A 13,552-nucleotide genomic window follows, 5' to 3' on the forward strand; every position below is an offset into this window, starting at 1 on the left:
TGCATTTATATGGCTGGCTAGCATTCACTTGAGATTCCTGCAGCGCGCTTTCAGAGTTTCTCTGAAACCCTCCACCTTCCCCAGCTCCACCTGTAAAGATCTGCTGTGGGTTATTTTATATGCTATTTGTGCAGCAGCAGCATGTCTTAAATACTCACAGCACCGTATCGCCGTATGCATTGGCAGTAGCAAGTTCCTGTACTTGCTTGCAGCAATAACCAACAGCAGCAGCAATTCAGCAGCAGTGTAGCAGATGTATTCTGCCAAGACCAAATACATTAACATTGTTATATCCATCACCATGCTAAAATCTTCCAAGGGTTGTCATGATTGAAATAATCTATTCACACCAGACAGGAAGAAACCAGCTAGCAACCACCCAGAACACCCTAGCAACTGCATTGCAATACTCTTTTTACACGAAGAACCACCTAGAAACCAACCTAGCAACCTCCAAGCACACCCTTATTCAAGATTGAAGATTTTTATTTGTCACATACTCGGTTGTATATATGATACATAACCACTAGTGAAATGTAAGTTAGGTCTGCTTCATAGATTGTGCAAAGTATAAGACAAAGAAAGTAATAAACATGGAGATAAGATAATAAGACTGTACAAAATAAAATAAAGAGCCTGAGAGTACAGGGCATTGCACAATAATCTTAGAAAGGAGAATATATAATAAATATTTAAAGAAACAGGCATAAACAAGTGAGGAATATGCTGAGGTATGTACAGAGAAGAATTTGAAGTGAAGTACAACAGTGCAGGTTGTTACATAGCAGCAACGTAACCAGAAAGTGCTGTGTGCAGCGACAATGTCAAGTAACGGGTGTGGTGAGTGTGTTAATGAAGTCCTGTAGATGTTGAGAGGCTGAGTTTAGGAGCCTGATGGCCTGAGGGAAGTAGCTTCTCCTAAGTCTTTCAGTTTTGGCCATCGGAAGCGCTTTCCAGATGGCAGCAGGGTGAACAGAAAGTTAGGGTGATTGATGATTTTTGTGGCTCTATTTTTGCAGCATCTGAAGTAGATGTCCTACAGAGAGGGGAGAGCAGACCCTGAGATACGCTCAGCTAAGAGCACAACCCTCTGCAGGGTTTTGCAGTCTTGATTGGAGCTGTTCCCATACCACACTGAGATACACTGAGTCAATACGCTTTCTATGTCCCCGAAATAGAACGTTTTCAGTATTGCTGGCGAAACCCTGAATTTCCTCAGCTGTCGTAGATGGTACAGTCTTTGCCTGGCTTTATTCACCTGAGCTTGAATGTGTGCAGACCAAGAGAGGTCCTCAGAGATGTACACTCCAAGGTACTTGAAACTGCACACAGGGGTTCCGCTGATCAAGAGAGGGGTGTAGGTCCTTTTTATCGTTTAGGTTCTTTGTATCATTTTCATTTATGAAGTGAAAATTATACATTTTATACATTTATACACTATACATTTTGAGTAAAGACATTAATGTTTATATAGATACACATTCTAATGCATGCATTTATGAACGGAGCCTGTGTTTATCTCTTGCGTGCATTTGTGGATTGTTGTGCACGAGTGTGTATCTCTTGTAGGGCTGGGCGATTTGGCAAAAAATGTAAATCTCGATTTTTTTTCAGAACATTTGTCCGATTCTCGATTTAGTTTTTTACGATTTTTAACTAGTCAGCTTGAAAATATAACTACAACATGATTCAAGTAACTTTTTCTTTATTGACCCTCTCTTATTATTCTATTCCAAGTGCACCACACATGAAGTTGTCAACATGATGTAAATGTTAAACAAATCACTTGTTAAATATCTTTGCAGAAAAGATGCATGAACTACAACTACATATTGTACAAACTTGTCTTATACATATTATGTGTTCAGAAATAATAAGAGGAAAATGCTTAAAAAAAAAATCTCAAAAGTCAAGGTAATTAAAATTCAAAATGACTAAAGGTACAACACAAGTAGACTATTAAAGGGTATCTTTAAAAAAGCATCATATGACCCCTTTAACTATAAATGTTCTGTAAAAACAACAGCAGCTTTCAGCCTGTCACCATGATGCAAACATGAAATATCAGACATACAGTAGTAGTTCTTCACAGGTTTTTTATTCAATTGCTTTTCCATAGTTTTTTCTATGTAAACATGTGTTTGACTGTTGCGCTCGCATCTCTTGCAGCGTCTCATGCTTGAAACGGCATTCTAAAAACACAGCGCTCAAATTAAAAGAAGTTCACTCCCATCTTGCATTTTTTCCTATTCCACTGCCCGCGTCGCATCCTTGTCAACACAAAAGTGCATTCTGTGTGAATGGCGCCTAGCGCTATATTTATCGTCCTTCACAGAGCGCGTCACTTGAGTGGTTAATCACGTGCGCCGACATGCGGTTGGATCGTTCTCTTCTCTTTACTGTTATCATTGGTATATTGTCAAAGTGTCTAATTATAACGTTTGGTAATATTTCTATTCAAAATCACATTTCCTCGATTTCTAAAAAATAAAATCGTGGCAAAACATTAAATTCGAATTAATTGATAAAATAAGGAAAATCGCCCAGCCTTAATTTCTTGCATGGATTTGTGGATTGTCGGGCACATGTGGATCTCTTGTGTGCATTTGTGGATTGTCGTGCACATTTGGATCTCTTGTGTGCATTTGTGGATTGTCTTGCACATGTGGATCTCTTGTGTGCATTTGTGCATTGTCATGCATGAGTGTGAATCTCTTGTGTGCATTTGTGGATTGTTGTGCATGCGTGTGAATCTCTTGTGTGCATTTGTGGATTGTTGTGCATGCGTGTGAATCTCTTGTGTGCATTTGTGGATTACCATGCATGAGTGTGGATCTCTTGTGCACATTTGTGAATTACCATGCACGTGTGTGGATCATATCTGTGGAAGGTATTGAGACAGTTTTCACTCCATACACCGACTGCGTAGCAACCCCCTGGCAATATACTAGCATCATAGTATTTCCCGTTGTTTTACTTGGTTCTTAACTTGACTCAAATCATACGTCCCAGCAGGGATCAGAGATTTTCTTCTTCTTCTGAAACCTGCTGTCTGAGCACAGCATCAGTGCACTGTGGTGATCCCCCGACCTGTTACTGATATTGCTTTGCCATTCATTTCCAATGCAGCGTACCAGTGAACATATATAATCAATGCAATAATTTATTAAAGGCTCAGAATCACCCCATCTTGGTAATGAAATGTAGGTCTATTTTGTTGTGCCCACAACACAATATGTTCAGTACATTAGCTAAACATTTATGCTGTCTGTATTTTCTAAGTTTTACCTACTAGCTGCTCTACTTCATTATCTAGTTATGGTGTCTCTGTATGGCAAGCTATTTTAACATTTAATCCTTAAAACGTACTAGTATCTAGTTAATGCTACAAGTACTTATTTTTAAGCTACTAGTATCTATTCCATTAAGTACTAGTGCTTCTACTAGTTACTAGTACTTATTCTTTAGATACTAGTAACTTTTTAAAGACAGTAGTATAATATACATACTAAGTAGTATGTATTCCAAAAGTGACTAGTATCTTTTTAAATATTACTAGTAAGTATTTATTAGATAATAGTATATACATTTATTAAATACTGTTACCTTTCATTAGATACTTGTACCTATTTAATTTGTAATTATTACTAGTAACAAATCTTATTATACACAGCTGTTTTTTTTTAAACTTGTCTTATGTTGTGAGTAGTCAGAATCACCACTGTAGAGTTCAATTAAAAATATTACTAGTTAAAAAAATTACTAGTAACATTTGGAATAAGTACTACTGTCTAATACAGTATATGTGTACTAGTATCTAATGTAAAGATGCAAAGATCTAATAATAGGTAATAGTACCTAATGTGTAACTACTAGTTATATACAAAATGTACTAGTCGCTATTGGAAGACATACTAGTCAAAACCAAATGTATTACTAGTAATAAATTTAATAGTTAGTAGTCACTATTGAAATAAGTACCAGTAACCAGTGAATGAGTACTAGTATATAATAATCAGTACTAGTATTTATTTGATAGGTACTAGTATCTAAGAAATGAGTAATAGTATCTAATACTAAGTACTAGTATATATTTAATAGGTACTAGTAGGTTTAAAAAGGTACTAGTAGCTAAAGAATAATCACTAGTAGCTAATTAATAAAATATTATTAAAAACTATAATTATATTAATTATACTAAACTAACATATTATGTATTGGTCAGCCAAAATAAATTAATAAGTCTTCAATGAGTCTTCACTAGTAGCTAATTAATAAGTACTAAGTACTTAATTGAATAGATACTAGTAGCTAAAATAAATACTAATATCATGAAAAATAGATACCTAGTATGTTTTATAGATAAAACGGCTTGCCATAGTCACTGTCTCTCCAAAAGAAAATATTATTGCTCTAATGTTTTATTTATATGTCAACTTTGTTTCAGACATTTCTCCTAAAAGACCACTGAGAGAAATAAAAATGCAATTGTTGCATATATTAAAAATACAGAACTATAAAGTCATATTGAGAAAAATTCTTTCAGTTTCTCTTCTGAAACTCTTCTTCAGGGCTTTTCTCAGACGAAACGTCTGAGAAGCAGGAGATTCTATTTTCTCCTAATTAATCTCAATGCTGTCTTGAAGATACAGCTGAGATACTAATGAGATCTCATTTGTGATTTTCTTTTCTTCAGGTTGTTTTTGTTGTATATGTAAGTCATCACACAGTTCTTGCTGTCCTCTCTTGCTCTGTTTCAGTCGACTGGATGTAATGTTGTTGGTAAAGAGGATCTGGATTCAAGCCTAATCCCACCTGAGTTCATCCATGTGTCTCTCTGCCTTATGTCACTTCCTGTTTCTTGTCCCTTAGAAGGAAGGTCATCTGAGTTTGCAGCTCTAGATCCATTAGAAGATTTGTCAAGCCCATCTAGTTGTCTTATATTCAGAGCCTCTTTCTTGCTTTAGAGAACATCACCGTCAGCAGCCGACTAGCTTAATTACATTAAAAAAAAAAAACACTACCAAAGTTTACCAGCCAAACCATGACTCTTACTGCAAGTCGTTTGCTTATATTTTGCTGGATTATATGACCATGTGGTCAATATTTGACTAGTTTGTTCTAGTAGTTAGATGATAGATGTCATATACACCATTTAGACTTTTAAAAGGCTTAATTGACAGCCAATTAAAAATATGTGTATTTTGAAATTGGCAGGGTTATTATTGGTTACTAAAACTATAAAAACTATTTTTAAAAAGGGGGGGGGGGAAATTTTTGTTGCTTTGTTGAAATAAAATAAACATAAAAACTTAGACTTATTATATTTCAGTTAGTTGCAAATACAAAAGTTGAAAGTTTATAGTTGAAATACAAAAATAATTAAATAATAATAACTAAAATAAATAAATGAAATAAAATAAATACAAAATACAAAAAAACTGTAAAACAAATACAAACAAATTACTAAACTTTAACCAAAAATAAAATTAAAACAGAAAATATAAAAAATAAAAATCAATTCAAAATATGATTAAAAACTATAATTATATTAATTATACTAAACTAACATATTATGTATTGGTCAGCCAAAATAAATTAATAAGTCTTCAATGAGTCTTCATCCAATGTGAGTCAACTAAATAGATCTGTCAAAAGCACTATTTTTTTTTTTTTATTATTCTTTTGTGACCCTGGAGCACAAAAGCAGTCTTAAGTCGCTGGGGTATATTTGTAGCAATAGCCAAAAATACATTGTATGGGTCAAAATTATAGATTTTTCTTTTATGACAAAAATCATTAGGATTTTAACTAAAGATCATGTTCCATAAAGATATTTTGTAAATTTCCTACTGTAAATATATTAAAACTTAGTTTTTGATTAGTAATATGCATTGCTAAGAACTTCATTTGGACAACTTTAAAGATGATTTTCTCAATATTTTGATTTTTTTTGCACCCTCAGATTCCATATTTTCACATAGTTGTATCTCGGCCAAATATTGTCCTATCCTAACAAACCATACATCAATGGAAAGTTTATTTATTCAGCTTTCATATGATGTATAAATCTCAATTTCGAAAAATTGACCCGTATGACTGGTTTTGTGCTCCAGGGTCACATATAAGGAAAAAAATGGAAGGGAACACAATACATCAATATGTGTCATGCAATGCATAATAACACTTCAAATATTGAAAATACAACTTCCAACAGATCTCTATTAATTTTTAATGCATTTAACAACAAAAAAAGCTTAAGGTATTAATAGCTGTGCTGCCAGAACAGTGGGAGTAACTTTCACTTTACCTTCTGATCACACTGAATAAAGCCATGCTCTTCATCAGTATTTTTGTCTTACTTTCCAAAAGATTCTTAAATCAAGATACAGTATTTGAAAAGCAAAATTCCATAAGTCTTGTTTTCTGAGAATTTGATCAAAATGAAGTGAGCTGATTAAAACAAAGACAAATATTCGTCAGTCCAGGGTCACATTTTAGTTCCCAGTGGATAAAAGGGTTTCATGATTTATTTTCTGTCCATTGTTTTGTTTTGATTTGTTTTTTTTTTTTGTGTTTTTGCCCTCAGCTGGAAGCCCTTGTGCTGCCAGTCTTGATTAGTTTATCACCATTGATTCTTCTTCCATTTGTGTGTGTATATTAATAGCATCACATGTGCTAATGACGGGACATGTGTGTGTGTGTGTGTGTGTGTGTGTGTGCGTGAATGAAACTGACCAGGACTGACAGTGTTAAAGCATGTTATGGACAGCTGCAGTAAATCTGAACGTTAAAGTCATTAAGACTGAAGTTCAAAGTGGTTTGTCAGGGCAACACGGCTGTTTAGATACAGGAAGAGATTGTTGTCTGACCTCAGCTGCATCAGTGCCACAACACCACAGCCGTCCCGGGGCAAAATCAATGAGACTCAATGAGAATGAACAAGAGTCGCACACAGAAGCGCAACCTAAACTCAATGTGGCATTTAACCTGCAAATCTCAATTTCCTGCCAAATCAATAAACGCCAATTTCCCTTCATTGCTCAGAAATTATGGTCTTCATTCAACATCAGTGATTCATCATTTTGAATTTCATCATGTTTCGAAGTGATTTCAACCCGCAGTGTTCAACCAGTGTTATTGATATCCAGACCTATATATTTATATGATGTTATGCATACATTATGATGCGAACATTTTTTTTTCTTCATTTTAATTATTTTTATCTTTAACCAGGCCTATAACAGTGAAGTTGTTGCAGTGTATTTGCCTTTAAATATCCATCAATGAAGAAAGATGCATTTTACCTGCAGAAATGGTCTAGTTATGTCATAACTACTAACTAACTGATGATGCTAACCAGCCAAACAACACTAAGTCAGATGTTGCATTAATATTAGCCATATTACCACCTAATTTGCATCAAAATAAAATGGATGTTGATGTCAACAGCAAAAGATTTGGTAAGCAACTATTATAGTTAACTTAAACTATAACTAAAACCATAAGGAGCATTTTCATTATTTAAAAAAAAAACATTAACTTAAAATAAAGTGTAAAAAATTAGACTTATTTTATTTCTCATTTTTGTTTAGTATAAGTTGAATTACTAAAATAATCAAAACTAAATAAACTAAAAACAAAAACTTAATAAAACAACTTTACAAAATGACAAAACAACAAAATGACTAAAATTTGTATTAAAATTTACAGAGAAAATATCAAAATCAAATCAAATTACAAACATTAACAAAGTTTTTAATAGTTTTTAATATATATTTTGCTATACGTTCTATGCATGATTGCAATTAATTATTTTCTTTATTTGTTGCATTCTCATTTTTCCCTCCTGTCTGAAACACTATCAGTACCTGTGGCATATTTTTGGGTTAAAGAATTAAAATAAAAATATCTGTATTAAACTACCATACACAGCCAAATGTGACTCAGGCAAAACTGCAAAATTGTTTAATTTTTTAAAAAACTATTATCGAACAGATTGTGTCTGCTGGCCAAAACACATTCAAGTGCAACAACTGACAGACTGACAGATTTTCAATTATATTCAAACACAAAAATACAAAAAAAAAAAAGTGTTTTTGAAAAGTGTACTTCTTCATCAGCCTCATTCATTGGCCACAGTTTAAAAAAAATGTCCTGTGCATTTTCAAGGTCGCCCTGCTGGACTGTCAGACAGGTAGATTGCATAATATTGAGCTGCACAGCTGTTGAATTATTAAAAACGGAGCGGAGCGTAGAGTAATTTTGATGAGCTTGCGTAAGGTAGTGTCTCAGGAAGGTGAGGGGACTCTCTCTCTGTGCCGTAGCATGAAATTTATTCATAGCATGTGTGTTGTTTTCCACCTGCCTCTGTATGGATTTCCAGCCCACCATAATCAATATTTCAATTCAAGGAATGAGCTGAATAATCATTCTGGCTTTTCTTGAGCACACTGCTTTATCAATGAGTGTTTTCCATGCAGGCTGCCTTTGTTGTGCAGTGAGGTAGTTAAGGCTCAAGGCTGCTAACCAGAAGGTTTCTGGTTCGATCTCCTTAAGGAATGAACCATAAGCATCACCAGGTAACTACTCTGGACCATTCCTCTAATAGCCTCATTGTCACGATGCACACACACGAGGAACAAGGAGACGCTGGAGAATACTTTACCAAGACTTTATTTTCAGGAACCAAGGGAGACGAACTCAGGAAGACGTTTAACAGCGGACAGAGAACTTGGGACTGGGAACACTATTTATACACACAGGAGGAGGGGATGACGAGACACACCTGGGAGCAATGAAACACTAATCAGGGGAGGAACAGGAAACGAACCAAATAAGGGCATGGGAAGGCACATGGGGAGCAGGACACACACAAAACATGGAACAGAGTCTGACACTCATGGCATTTTACATTTAGTGGAACGTTTTATCTAAAGCTTACAGGATGTGTTTTATCAGTGTTCATCCATCATTGGTGTTCTTTTTCTTTCATAAATTTATTTTAAATCATTTGAATATTAGATTGCATAAATGTATATTAAATATACATTTCTTTCTTTTTTTTCTCTGTTTTTTTTTAATATATATAATTTATTTAGCCTTTTCTAACACAATGCTCTACAAGTGTAGCTACAGAAATGGTGTCATTTAGCATTTAATAGACAGTTTTATCCAGAGCATACAGGACATTTTTTTCAGGACAAAATTTTATCTATAGAAATCAAAACCCCAGGACCTTGCTTTATTATTATTATTATTATTATTTAGTTTTTTCCCTTTTCTTTTTTTTATTTATTGCAATCTATTTTTATATTGAATTGCATATATTTATATCAAATATTTATTTATTTATATTTCTCATTTTTCAAATTTCTTATTGCTGACTTAAAATTGTCAGTTTTATTCGTCTTCTATTTTTCTTTCTCTTCATCATGACTAGCGTTTATGAAATGTGCTATATAAATAAATGTGCCTTGCCTTTTTGTGACACCACAGAAACAGGCTACATTCCGTCAAAGTCACAGAAAAAAAATTCCAGCAGAAAATAAAGAAAAACACCACTGGACGAGCCTCCTTAAGTCTCCAAAACATTCCATAATCATGAAGTCTAAGGTTTACAGAGCTGTATTCTGCTGTTGTTTTGGCCTCATCTGACCCACTGTGAACTGTATCAGGCTGAAGGTGTCACTCACCCTGCTGAGCTGCTCCAGCAGTCGATGGTTTTGTTCTGACAGTTCGCTGATGGCTCGGCTCTTGTCGCGGTCGGCCTCTCGCAGCTGCACCTGATGTCTCTCCAGCTCCCCCTGCAGGTGTTGCACATCTGTCTCCAGTTCGGCCACCCGGCCTTCCCACTCGCCCTCACGGCTCTCCAGACGCCGCCGCAGCTCATGCTTCTCCTGCTCCAGGAGCTGGAAGAGGAAAAACAGGGTCATTCACATATATTGAGGAAGTCACTGGATTTACCAAAGTTAAATCTTTAATAGATATTCATAGTTTTGTTTGAGGCACTGAGTAGCAAATAAACTTGTAATATAATAAAACTACTACTGTTTTGAACAACACCATTCCAAAGTTTTGGAGTCGGTATGATTTTTTAAAATAAATTATTTATTATTCATCAAGAATGCATTAAATTGATCAAAAGTGACAGTAAAGACATTTATAATGTCACCAAATATTTCGATTTCAAATAAATTCTGCTTTTTTAAACTTTCTATTCATCAAAGAATCCTAAAAAATACAATGTATCACCGTTTCTGCAAAAATACGAAGCTGCACAACTGTTTTCAACATTGATAATAATCAGAAATGTTTCTTGAGCAGCAAATCAGCATATTAGAATGATTTCTGAAGGATCATGTGACACTGAAGACTAGAGTAATGATGCTGAAAATTTATCTTTTTCACAGGAATAAACTGCATTTTAAAATATATTACAATAGAAAACAGTTGTCTGAAATTGTAATAATATTTTAAATTTTTTACTACATTTTTGATCAAATAAATGCAGCCTTGGCAAGCATAAGAGACTTCTTTCATAAATCATTAAACAAGAATATTTGTGAAATATATTACTTTTGGACATTTCTGTGTTCTATGATCTGATTTTTCTCCACGCTGGTAAACTATTGTGGCATCAACTCATTTAAATAACCCCGCCTCTAAATGTAATGTAAAACAGCAGCATGATTGGTCCCCTTATATTTTGATCACGCACTCTCCGAAAAAAAAGGTACAAAAGCTTTTACTGGGGTGGTACCTGTCAGGGTCACGGTGTGTGGAAACAAGCAAGGATGCCGAAGACGACAAGAATTCCAATAAGCACTTTAATATCCACAACAGGTAACATCCAGGCAGGTCAAGAACACACACACACACGGGGTAACATTCACAATAACCGACAAACTAGAATACAAGAGACAGGAACTGATATAGGGCAGATAACGAGGGGCAGACAGGTGAGCACAATGAGGTGATTAACTAATAATGAGAACAGGAACAACCAAATAAGGACACAGAGGGAGAAACTACAATCAACAGTCCACAGGGGTGTGACAGATCGCCCCCTCCCGGAAGGCGCGTCCTCGCACCGTGGAGACAGAGGGAGGGACGAAGGGGGACTTAGGAGGAGGACAAAGGAGTGGATGTGGGATGGTGACAGGGGAAGGCAAACGGCTGGCAGGCAGATATGACAGGTGGAGGCTCCAGCAGAGGACGGATATCCGGGAAGAGGCCGGCAGACAGAGACCAGGGGGGCGACGAAGGAGGGAGGAGCCAGGGAGGAGACAGGAGGGACCCGGAGCAGGAGGAGCTCAGCAGGACCCAGGCCACAGCCATAACAGCGGCCCACGGTGGAGCCGACGGTGGGAGGAGCCATGGAGGAGGGATAGTTGCCGACTCCAGGGGGCCGACCAACGGCGGCGGAGCAGGAGCCCGAGGAGGAGACGGAGAGTCAACGAGCCAGGGGGATGCCGAGGATCCGGGGGGCCAGGGTGGAGCCGAGGGCTCTGGCAACCGAGGCCCGAGGGATCAGGAACCCTTCCTGGGATTACCAAGAAATCAGGAGTCCTTCCTGGGCTGAATTGAGGATCAGGAGCCCTTCCTGGGCTAAACTGGGGATCAGGAGCCCTTCCTATGCTCGACAACACTGTCGCCGGCTCTCGCACCTGGTCTGACGTGTTGGGCTCAATATCCGAGGCGATCCTCTTCTCAGCCGCGGGGCTTCGCTCCAGCTCTTGGATCGCGGCGGGAAATGGCTCACCGTCATCGGTGGGCTCAGGCTTATGCTCCGTACTGCGGGGAGATGGTGGGCTGGGCTCAGGGTCCTGAGTGGGGCTGGTGTTGTTGTCAGCGATGTCCATGGTCAGATGGGACTTGCAGGACACCAGCACCCACTCGATGAAGGTGGCGCGGCTCTCTCGAGGACCATCCCCGGACAACTGTGCTCGTGTGGTGGCGTTAAGTCCAACTTGATAGAATGAAAAGGGGTAATCCATAACACGAAAATAAAAACTGACAAAAACCGGAAAAATAAACAAGGGGAAAGACGCCGCTATACTTTACTTTGGGTCGGTTATTCTGTCAGGGTCACGGTGTGTGGAAACAGGCAGGGATGACGAAGACGACAAGAATTCCAATAAGCACTTTAATATCCACAACAGGTAACATCCAGGCAGGTCAAGAACACACACACACACGGGGTAACATTCACAATAACCGACAAACTAAAATACAAGAGACAGGAACTGATATAGGGCAGATAACGAGGGGCAGACAGGTGAACACAATGAGGTGATTAATTAATAATGAGAACAGGAACAACCAAATAAGGACACAGAGGGAGAAACTACAACAGTCAACAGTCCACAGGGGTGTGATAGTACCCTTTCAAAAGTACTAAATTACACCATTTAGGTACTACAATGTTCCATTTAAGTATTAATATGTACCTTTAAGGTACTATATATGGTACAGATTTGTACCTTTTGAAAAGCTGCCACCCCAGTGACAGCTTTCGTACCTTTTTTCTGAGAGTGTATGGTCTTTAGTGGGCCAGAATAAGCTGTAATGCAGACCAGTGTTAGTCCATAATAGCCAGACATCTGAATTTCATGGTCTGAGACATAAAGTTCTCTTGTCACAAAGGGTCAGTCAGGTTGAGTCCCAGGCACCGCTGAGAGCTCTTGCTATAATTGCAGAAAATGAAATCCGGCACTGATTAAGGGCTGTGAAATCCACTGTGAAGGCTATCAATGCAATTAACTGTTAGAAGTCATTTCAGTGCTGATTATTTGCTTTTGTTAGAGGGTGAAGGCTTCCTCAAATTAGTCCGAAAATATGAGTAAAGAAAAAATAGCGAACTAGGACGTGGATTAAGTCAAGGGGTTTAAGTCAAAGATGTGAACCGGGCAGGAGGGACAGTTGCATGGAGAAGCGCCAGGAATCTGACGCGCGTCTGGCCCTCAGACGACTGAAGAGAGCCAAAGCACATTAGCTTTGCTTGCAGCATCGCTGAAACGACCATCAGAGCCCATATAGATCTGAACCAGATTCAACTCAGTCAACATCTTCTTCACGCAGTCCACATCACTGACTGTAAATGCTGGGGTTTTGACAAACAGCCGTTAGCTCTGCTTCTAATGTTTTCATGATGGCATCCACCATCACTGACATGCTTTTTTATTTTTATGACTGTATAAAAGTGCTTATAACATAACACGAGTCTTAAAAACCATTTGCCTTTGGATTTATGCATATTTTTGTGCAATTAGAAAGAATTTTGAGAACAGCTGGAGTTGGGAACTCTTCAGTTGTTCAGCGTGAGGAAGAAAGTAGAGGCTAACAGTATGTGACTAAATGTGTTCCACTCATTTAAGTGATTATGATACATCCTGATTAATAATTAAAAAGCAGATTGACTGCATACACATGTAAACAACACATGCCTGTAAAATCAATCACAGCCCTGGAGTAAAACATAAAGCTTTACTTGATTATTGATATTTTGGGAACACAAGTAAAGCATCCCGATTGTTTTTTGTTTTATTCA

At 37.2% G+C, this 13,552-nt stretch overlaps 1 protein-coding gene across 3 annotated transcripts in view; it reads right to left on the reverse strand.

Moving 5' to 3' along the window:
• The window catches only part of LOC107671034 (bicaudal D-related protein 1), a 40,970-nt gene that overhangs the window by 25,923 nt on the left and 1,495 nt on the right, over window positions 1–13,552 (reverse strand). For all 3 annotated transcript variants that reach the window (XM_016463875.1, XM_016463874.1, XM_016463876.1), the window contains exon 2: window positions 9,696–9,911. In XM_016463875.1, coding sequence (XP_016319361.1) covers window positions 9,696–9,911 — 216 coding nt within the window. The remainder of the gene's footprint in view (window positions 1–9,695; window positions 9,912–13,552) is intronic.

Source organism: Sinocyclocheilus anshuiensis, unplaced genomic scaffold, assembly GCF_001515605.1.
Source record: "Sinocyclocheilus anshuiensis isolate Anshui unplaced genomic scaffold, SAMN03320099.WGS_v1.1 scaffold332, whole genome shotgun sequence".
Classification (NCBI taxonomy): Eukaryota; Metazoa; Chordata; class Actinopteri; order Cypriniformes; family Cyprinidae; genus Sinocyclocheilus; species Sinocyclocheilus anshuiensis.